This window comes from Sciurus vulgaris, assembly GCF_902686455.1.
Source record: "Sciurus vulgaris genome assembly, chromosome: 2".
In the NCBI taxonomy this organism is placed as follows: Eukaryota; Metazoa; Chordata; class Mammalia; order Rodentia; family Sciuridae; genus Sciurus; species Sciurus vulgaris.
In genome coordinates this window covers 14,898,903-14,908,663 of record NC_136462.1, presented here as the reverse complement: position 1 = coordinate 14,908,663, position 9,761 = coordinate 14,898,903, and the positions used below count along the sequence as shown (strand labels likewise).

The window sequence follows — 9,761 nt, the reverse complement described above, 5'->3', positions numbered from 1 at the left end:
GAGGAGACGTACAAATAACAAATTTCAGGGTATAGCCAACACTGGGGAAGACAGGGAGAACAAAATCAGAGAGGGTTATTTAGTGCATTTCTAGGGAACTTGTAAGGTCCTATTTCTTTATTATTTTTATTTAAATTGTATAAATAATTTATATGCCATTTGTATACACTTTACGTGTTAAATATGTAAAGAAAAGGGTACTTTATATACAAAGAAAAATAATATAGATGTATGAATTGTGTTTTATAGAAAAAAAAGATGGATGAATCTAAGAAAAGCAGAAGAAAATAAAGTTAACCCTTGAAAATAATTTTAAAAATTGTTGAAACAAACAAAACCAAAAAAATCTTAGGGAATCGGCCAGGCATGGTGGCACACCCCTGTATCGCAGCAGCTCTGGAGGCTGAGGCAGGAGGATTACATGTTTAAAGTCAGCCTCAGCAACACTGAGGCATTAAGCAACTCAGCGAGACCCTGTCTCTAAATAAAATACAAAATAGGGCTGGGGATGTGGCTCAGCGGTCGGGTGCCCCTGAGTACAATCCCCAGTACCAAAAAAAAAAAAAAAAAAACTTAAGGAAAGAGACCAGCAATGATCCCTTCCAGGAAAAACTACCATATGGGGCCTGAGTGTTCTAGGTGAGCTCAGTAACAGCTTGCCTAAGAAGATGACCAGGCTGGGAAAGAGAGAAGCCACTGCTGCAGCAAAGGAAGGCGGTCCGTGGGCCTAGCCAGGCCTCCTGACACAGGCCTCCACCCTGAACCATGTGGAAGTCCTGAGCAGGCACAGATCCATGTCTCACGTCTGGGTCTCCTGCTCTTTCCTTCTTCCCAGCCAGGTAAGGACCAGGACTTGGCCTGCCTTGACACGGTGACAGGGAGCTGCTGGAGAGAATGAACAGTTTGCCACATGCCAAGGTTTACAGGGATCAAGCCGAATCCTCACAGCCCCCAATGGAGCTGGTCTTATTAACCCTATCTTACTGATGGGAAAGGCAGGCTCAGAGAGGTAAAGCAACTGGCCGAGGTCACCTAGTCAGCTACAGGCAAGTTCCGATATTAGCTCAGATGTCAAATCATTGTACTTCAGGCAGGGCAGTGAATTCACCTTTGGGGGCTGGAGGGTGACATTCTGGTGAAAGAGGGCAGCTGAGACTGTCCTTCCAGGGGCTGGGACCCCCTCTTAGTCACCCAGAAGCCATGAGTGGTTCTCTGTCTTCACCCCTGGATCCCTGGGCGGCTCTGCACTCCAGCCACAGCATTCAGGCTTCTTGGTGCCCACAGAGCCCCTGGACGCTGGGCCAGGGGTGGGTCCTGACTCCCAAGCTGGGGAGGGTCTGAAAGTCTGCACTCCTCACATGTTCCAGGTGACGCACACGTGGCGGGTCCACAAATCAGGTAGCCAGAGCCTAGTCCTGGGCAGAAGCCCTGGCAGCCCCTCGGCCCCCAGGCCAGCTCTTTCTCACAGGGACTCACCAGGGCCTGGCTCAGAGCCAGCTACCACACATTTGGAGTTTCTAAAATAGAATGGATAAAATGGTGACTAGGGTGGGGAATGAGGCAGAAAACAGATTTCCCGGGTTCTGTTTCCAACTTGGCATTTGCCCTTTTCTTCCTTATTCATCTCTTGGCAAAACGTCTAAACCAGCTCACTTTGAAAGTGTCCACTGCTTGGAGTCCCTGATGGGAAGGGGTTGCAGAGTCCCCTCTCAGAGAAGCCAGAGCCTTAACCATGGCCACGAGGCCCCACAGGATCTGCCCCCTCAAGTTCCCTCCCTAGAACGCACTTCTCCAGCCCCCTCTGGTCTTACCTCGGGAGCTGCCTTCTCCATGTGCCTTCCTGGGCCACTCTGGTGAACCCTAGTTTACTATGTAACTAGTTGTCCCTGTGTCCCGCCCCTACCCTACTCCCAAAGCACCTTTTCCCTTCCCGCTTTATTCTTCTGACAGCACTCGCCACAACCAGGCAACCTACACACAAAACGATCCTATTCTGCATCCACACCCCTGCCCTTCCCCACGAGAAAGTGGGCTTCACACGGGATGGGTTCCGTCATTTTTGTCTGTCTTGCTCACTGGTACATCCCCAGGGCTTAGAACAGTGGATGGCCACAGCAGGGGCTCAATACTGGTCGAAGGAATGCATGACGGGCTCCTTTAATCTTCACAATCCCACAAGGTAAATCTGCTAATCCTCATTCTAAAACACGGAAACTGAGGTTCAAGTAGTTAGGTGATTTGAGCAAGGTCACAGTGTCAAGAAGCGGCAGGTGCAGGGCTCAGGCCCAGGCTGGCTGGTTCCAAAGACTGAGCTCCCTTCTGCCTGTGGCTGCCCTCAAGGTAACCGTCTTAGTTCCAGTAACATGACATGAACTTGCTTTCCTTATTCCAAGCAGCAATTGCTTTACCTTAAGGATTCTGACAAGTCTGCCCAGAACTTGTGCCACTGCATCTAAAGGGGTCTAAGGAAGAGCCAGGAGGCCTGGGGCCAGGAAGCAGTACCAACACCAGCCCAAGGGAGCCCCCATGGCCAAAGGAAGGTGTGTCAGCCACCCTCAGGCACCTGACACCTAAAGGAGACCACAATAACCCTGTTTGCCTTTCATTTTTTTTTTTTTTGTTCCTTTTCTTTTTTCTTTTCTTTTTTTTTTTTTTTTTTTTTTTTTTTTTTCCTGTGCAATCTCTTTGACCTTTTCAAGTCTTGGTGACCTTTTATCATCAAGGGCTACTGCTCACTATGTGAGCCTCTGGGACAAAAATCTATCTCCTATGAGTTTCCCAAATCTGAACCTGCACCCAGACCCATGAACCACAATGTCCTGCTGCTCACCCCACCCCACTCCACCCCACCCCAAGCGCTACTAATGAAACAGGCTCTGGAGAGGGAGCCCAGGCCAGCTGGGAGTATGAAGGCACGTAAGACAGGGCAATGCCACCAAAAGCCCATCTCCTCTCATTCCAGGGCCCTCCGTGGCTTGAGTGCCCACTTGTGCTCCCACTCGTCATTCTCAATCATGTTAACTTGCCTGTTTCTTTAAATCGCTTCTTACTACCTGAAGCTACCTTGCTTATTTACTCCCAAATGAGCAGACTCCCCAGAGGACAGTCAGCACACGGAGGCAGGGCTTGGTCAATGCTGTTCCCCATGGTTCTGTGACTGGCACAGGTGGGGCATGCGCGTATTGGTCAAGTGAATGAGCCAAAAGACCAGGAAGCAAGTGGATTGGGAGGAAAACAGGAAAGGAGAAGGGTGAGGAAAGCCAGTGACCCTAACGAGGAGGGCAAGGTCAAGCTGCCTTTGAGGCTCCAGGGACTGAACACTGGAGGAAGAGGTTCCCTACCAGGCCCACATAACTGACAAGTCAGTGTTTCCCACCAAGCTGAGCGCAGGAGGGATCTGGGTTTCTTCCACACCCAGCGCCATCACGGCCCCTTCATATACTCAGAACACACCCGCCCAAACTAAGGTACCATAGTTGAGAGTGTCCAAACCCAAGTTCTTATTCCAAGGCACTAATACCATACATGACAAACACAACCTATCCTTGAAAAAGAAATGGGACATCACCCTCCATTTCTGGGTAGTCTGAGGCAAGAAGGTTCAAAATGGTGCAGATATCCCTTCCTGGATGAGCAGCGACATTCATTCATTCATTCATTCACTTTCATGCTTTTGTTCAGCTACATGCATCTCTGGCTTTGGGAAGCCAGAGATGAAGCAGGACAAAACCTCTGCCCTCTTGTCAGTCTACTGGTGCCTGCGGTTTTGGCGGGTACTAAAAGACAAGTAAATATTAAAGATACTTGCTTCCAAAACAAATAAGGCCACGTGGAGCTGTGCTCTGGAATGGGATTTTGGCTGCAATTTTAATTCGATTAGTTGGAAGAACCGATTCAATCACCGGGGTCATGGACCAACTCCAGGCACCGGGCTCCTACCCAGTCCCCTGCTCTTCTAGGCACCAAGCCCCTCACCCACCCAACTCCATTTCCCAACATTCTAGCCTCTCTTGAGCAGGTTCTCTCTCCTGACTCCGCTGACTCAACTTCCCCCATATTCCTATATTACATTCCCACCCTGACTTCTCCAAGTCTGCATCCTCGGCATCCTACTCTGAACCCTAGGACATGCACCCCAACCTGTCACGGTCACCCCCCCATACGCTCCAAGTCTGAGCTTCCCCATGGGGCCCTGGATCACCATATGTTGACAACACCCTGGTTCTCGGGACCCCTGAGCGCACGGTACACACACTCTGGTGGCCCGCCATCGGCTCACGCGGTGACCTGAGGATGCGCCCCCGCATCACCTCCAACTTCTCAAAGCCCAGGCCCGGGTGGCCCCGGGTGCCGGCACCCGGCGACTCTGGAGCCGATGCGCCCAGACTCCGCCGACGCCCGCCCTGCGCGCCCAACTCCGGGCGCCGGCACGACCCCTCGCCCCACCCCGCGCGACCCCGGGACCCCAGCTGCCCGGGACCCCCCGCGCGCGTACCCCGGGCCTGCGCCGGCCGCCCGGCCGCGCCCCGCGCCCGCCGCGCCGGGGGGCCCGGCCCGGCCCGGCGGAGGCCGCGTTGCTCCCCGTAGCCCCGGCGGCGCACCCGCGCGTACCGTTGGCGATGAGCTTGGCCGACAGCTGCTTGACGAGCTCGGGGATCCGCTCCCACTGGCACTCGGAGCGGCAGCGCTCGATCTCCGTCTCCAGCCGCGAGCCCGCCTTCTTGGTCGCCATCGCGGCCTGGCCGGGCCCCGCCGCCCGCAGGCCCCGCAGGCCCCGCAGGCCCGCCGCCGCCGGGCGCCCCCTCGCCGCCGCCCGCTGCCGCCGCGGGCTCGGGCTCCGGCTCCCGGCTCGGCGGCGAAACGGGAGCGCCGGCCGGGGAAGGGGCGGGGAGGCGGGCGGCGGCGGCGGGCGCGGCGGGGCCCCGGGCGCCGCGAGGAGCGGCCCCTGCCGGCCAGGGCCGGAGCCGCAGCGCGGGCCGGGGTCGCGCGGGCCGGGGCGCAAGGAAGGGCGGGAGCCGGCCGAGGCCTGGCGGCCGGCGGGTGCGAGCGGGACCGCGCGGAGGAGGCGGCCCGGCCGGGCGCCCGGGGCCGGCCGCTGGGCGCGGAGAGGGTCACGAGCCGCACGCAGAGGCCGGCGGCCCCGGGACAGGGCCGCGCGCAGCGGCGGCCCGGGAAGGTCACGGCCGGGCTGCACCGGGGCGCCAGGGTCCCGGCCCCAGCGGGTGCGAGGCGAGGCCTGCCCGAGCCCGCGCGGCCATCTCGGTCACCCGGGGGCCCCTCTGTGCCCGCGCTGGCCTGTGCCCTTTACTGGGATGCCCGCTGCCCAGGCTGCCCTGGCCGCCATCCGGCCAGAGGTGGGCGGAGACTCCTCCCTCGGCACCTGCCGGAGGTTCCCCAGGGCCGGTCCGAACCGAGCCAGGAAGGGAGCACTAGGAGGAGATCGCCGCCACCGGTGGGCTTTCCTTGCCTCGACCCCTGTCGTCGGAGAGCCAGGGGCAGGTGTCTCAGCTGTGCGTTTATGCCACAATTACAGGGGGTCTTCCGCTATTTTAGGTGCGGGGATGCGGCCCTGAACGGAAAAGACCAAACTCCTGTCAGGGTGGAGCTGCCATTTCAGTTAGAGGAATGAAGAATTAAGCAAAATAAACTAGTAAGTTAGAAGGTTAAAACGGAGTGCTGGGGCTGGGGCTCAGTGGAGAGCCGCCTGACACGTGAAGGGCCCTGGGCCTTAGCCCCAGCACCTGCAATAAATAAATGAAAATAAGTTAAAGTTTAACAAATGGTTGTTTGAAAAAACAGAACAGAATCCAGTGGAGGATACAGAGTGAGGGGGTGAGAGCTGTGATTTTTTTTTTAATGGGATGGTCAGAGATGGCCTCATCACACTGATATTTGGCAGAGTCTTGCTAGAGCCATGAGGATATGGCCATGAGGACATGTGTGGGGGAAGAGGGTTCCAGGCAGGGGGAACAGCCAGTGCAAAGGTCTTGGGGTTACAGCATATTTCACGGTCTGGAGAAACAGCAGAGGCCAGGAGGGCTTCTCACCATCTGACATCTGGAGTGGAGAGGAGAGAAGGACAGGGAGTGAAGCAGCAGCTGAGCTCAGAGGTGGGGGGAGGAGTTGTAGTTCCTGTGCCCTGCGGGCTGTTATAAAGACTGTGGCTTTCACCCTGGTGAGGTGGGGCATCCAGGGAGAGCATTTAATAGAAGAGTGTTGTGCCTGTGGTTGCAGACTCGAGAATACTGCCAGCAGTTCAGGAGAGAGATGGTGCTGGTTGGACCAAGAAGTGAGGGTACTCGACTCCAAATACTGCAACTGCGGATGAAGCTGTTGCCTCCATCCCCTCTACCTACAGGTTCCTTTCTCATGCCATCCACAGCCCTGGGGCTTATGAAGAGCGACACTGCGGACCATGTGTTTCCAGTGGGGAACCTTGATAGAAACAGGATGTGAGACAGGAAGATCAGATGTTGTCCAGTGTGACCAGCACAACTTTCGGTTCCTCTGAGATGTTGGACGTTGCACTGATGACCTCAGACACTGGGGACAGCCCAGGGTACAGGGAAGTGGAAAGGTCAAGTTTCTGCAGGGACCCTTTGGCATCCTCTCCCTTTGCCTCCACCGAGAGAGCACCGGAAGGAAGGGAAGGGATGGAGAAGGCGTGTCATGGGAAGTGCTCCCCACCCAACTCCAGCTTAGAAGTCCGGCTCTCCAGATGTTGGCCTGGAATGTTCTCTTCTCTGGCTCAGGAGAGAAATTCCTGTGCAGTCTTCTCAGGTCAGAGGTCACTGAGAGGCCCTTCACCGTCTGACATCTGCTGTGTGAGCCCACAGCACTGCCTGTTTCCCTCTGTGGCAGCACTCCTGATGACAGGCACCAGGGACCAAGGCTTATGCTGCCTCGGTTGTCCCAATGCAAGGTAGATCATCAGCTTCCCCCTCTCCTCCCTCGCTAAGTCGCCTGCCCCATGAGGGCAGTGGCATTTGACCTCGTTCTCTGTTGCTCACCTAAAGCAGCAGCCCCTGGCTGGGCCACGGACAGGATGCAATAAAGGGGAATGGCTATTCTGCAGCTCTGTCCCCCATACCTAGCGCAGGACCTGGCATGATGAGTAAATGAGGCTGGGGAGCTCCAAGGTCTAGAATCAGCCTCCAGACGTCTTTCTTTAGTATTTAAGACAACAAATATATGTGACTTGCTGTGGTTTGGACATGGGTTGAATGTACACGCCTCAGGCTCCTGTGTCAAGAACTTCATTCCTGGTGTGGTGGTGCTGAGAGGTGGGGAGGCCTTTAAGAGGTAGAGGCTGGTAGGAGTTCTTAAGTCATTGTGGGGTGGCCTTCTGCAGGGATCAAGGTAGCTCTCTGTACCCTGAGCTTTTGTGAGTGTGAGAAAGGGAGCTGTTTGCAGATGAAGCCCACCCTGAAGCTCTCTGGCTTCCTGTGTGGCCATCTTTCCCTCTCACAGATGCTCATGTCAAACATAAGGTTCTCACCAGAGCCAGGCTAATGTGGGGGTCACGCTCTTGAATCTTCAGGACCGTAAGCTAAATAAGACTCTTTTCTTTATAAAGGTAGCCTGCCTCCAGTTTTTCATTATAGTTATGACCACATTCCAGGCTTCCACCTCACTGTGGGCTGACACCCATTTGCTTGAGTGCCCAGGTTGCTGGGTATAGGCTTGGGAGCAGAAGCTGACAAACATTGTCAGTATGACCCAACAGAGAGAAAGAACCTTCTGGACCTTCAACCCTGCCATCTCTGGGGTGATTCCCACCTCTGCCATGTTTTGGTCCTTGCCCGCCACTGGTGCTATTCTCGCAGCTGTCACGACAACCCTAGAGAGACACTAGTGGTCTGTGAAGAGAGATTTCCAGAATGGTTTTCCAGGTAGTAATTACCTGCAGGAGGCACTCAGGTAAATTCAGGAGTAGGAAGTCATTCATACTAATAATAGTAATTAAACCAGCATCTTTTTCTTCAGGAATTCAGGTATTACAGGTTTGACAAGGAAGTAAAAAATCCCAACCTGGAGGCAAATCCAGTGCTGAAACCCAGCAGTGCCTGGCAGGAAAGAAGCCAAACAGAGGAGACTTCAGGATAGATCAATGGGGAAGGATGGGTCGCCAGGAGCAGTGGAGATGGGCTGCATGGCCAGACCAAAGGTCAGTGCTAATGGGTAGCCTATGTGGTCTAGAAACCTCCCAAACCCCCAAAACCTCATCTCTCCAGAGCCTGGATCCAGCTAGGATAGGGGAAGAGGTAAGGGGGGAGGGAGAGGCTAGAGAGAGGTAGAGGGAGATTGTGGGTTGGGCTGGGGTAGAGGGAGCTCATGGGAAGGAGACACGGGGCCTCTGCCATTCCCTGGGCCTGGCCTGGTCTGAAGGCTCTTCAGCCAGATACCCACATGGTCCCTCCTCCCTTCCTTGAGGTTACTTACCCCAAGGCCAGGTCCTCAGGCCTTCCTGACCATCCCATCTAAACTCCTTCCCTGCTGTACCCTGACACTATGCCCTTACTATGCCATAGGTTTCTTCTTGTCCCCTTCTGCACTGTATGGATACAGCAGAGATTGTCTCCCCCCACCCCACCCCCACACACACTAGATCAGACTCTCCCTGAGGGCAGGGTTTTTGTATGGTTTTGTCCACTGCTGTGTCCCCAGCCTTGAAGACGGTGCCTGGCACACAGTAAGTGCTCAGTGAACATTTGGTGTGAATGAGTAGAAGGCAGGGCGTGGGCAGGCATGGGACAGGTGCCCTCCAGGTCCGAGCATCCCAGGGGAAACGCCCAAAGGGAAGCGGGAGTCCACTCACTGAAGTGGATGCTTTGGGCTTAAGCGGGAGTTGAAAACCCATAAATAGGAAGAGATGGGGGCCTCCATGTGCTAGCAGAGGGAGCAACTTCTTTTCATCTTCCACCTGGCCCTGCTGGGGCCGCAGCCCTGTCATCTGACTGCCAAAGCCAGGCAGACACTTTGTTTCCCTGGGAGGTGTGACCCCTTGGCAGCGGGTGCTGTGGGCTGTGCTGCCACATTGTCCGCAGGGAGCCTGGAAACCGTACCAGAGCTCGAAGGCCTGGGGCGTGAGTAATGAGGTCACTGTGCCTTTGGCTGGATTTTAATTATGTAATATTTGATGCACACAGAAGCATGTATAATTAAGAGGCTCCTATCGACCAAAACAATAGCTGAACATCAGCAAACTTCTGATTACACCAGAACTGGACTGCTTGTTACGGTACCCTTGCTTTGTTCTATCACTAAATGTGCTTAACACCTCTTATAATAATGCATGTCATGTGGAACCCCATACCTGCTTGTTTGGTTTTGCTTGTTCTGGAACTTTCGAAAATGGTGTCATGTCTGCAGCTTGCTTTTTTGCTCATTGAATTTGCCCTGTTGGTGCACATGGTGGCCCCTCCTTTCCTCTGGTGTGTCATATTCACTGCTGTGGCAATGTCACACCTGAATTATCCTTCCTGCAGCTTTATCAAGACACCAATGTCCACTCCCACTTGAAACCCACGCCAACTCCCATGTACACTGAAAACCACCCCCATTTCCAGACCCAGGAGACCCTGCTTCCAGCATCATGATACATGCAAAGCTGAAACCATTTGTGCTTAGTGGGTGCAAACTTGCAACCAGAGAGGAGAAAGCCTCAAGAAGGTTGCTGTCCTGTCCTGTTGCTGAGCCCAGCTTTCCAGGGGGGAGAATATCAACATGTCACAGTCTGTGTCCACTGCCAGGATGAGGCT

At 54.7% G+C, this 9,761-nt stretch overlaps 1 protein-coding gene and 1 long non-coding RNA gene across 11 annotated transcripts in view; one reads left to right on the top strand and one right to left on the bottom strand.

Moving 5' to 3' along the window:
- TTC7B (tetratricopeptide repeat domain 7B) overlaps positions 1 to 4,747 on the bottom strand; it is a 233,159-nt gene extending 228,412 nt beyond the window's left edge. For all 9 annotated transcript variants that reach the window (XM_079129545.1, XM_079129548.1, XM_079129541.1 and 6 more), the window contains exon 1: positions 4,612 to 4,747. In XM_079129545.1, coding sequence (XP_078985671.1) covers positions 4,612 to 4,732 — 121 coding nt within the window. In that variant the 5' untranslated portion in view covers positions 4,733 to 4,747. The remainder of the gene's footprint in view (positions 1 to 4,611) is intronic.
- An 810-nt stretch (positions 4,748 to 5,557) lies between these two features.
- On the top strand, positions 5,558 to 9,759 carry LOC306655181. Of its 2 annotated transcripts, none has more exons than XR_013762222.1 (3): positions 5,558 to 5,650; positions 6,359 to 6,922; positions 7,987 to 9,759. It is a non-coding gene; the product is annotated as an uncharacterized lncRNA (long non-coding RNA). The 2 variants fall into 2 exon arrangements; XR_013762223.1 differs by having other exon boundaries at positions 6,359 to 8,167; positions 9,489 to 9,759.
- Positions 9,760 to 9,761: the final 2 nt, after the last annotated feature.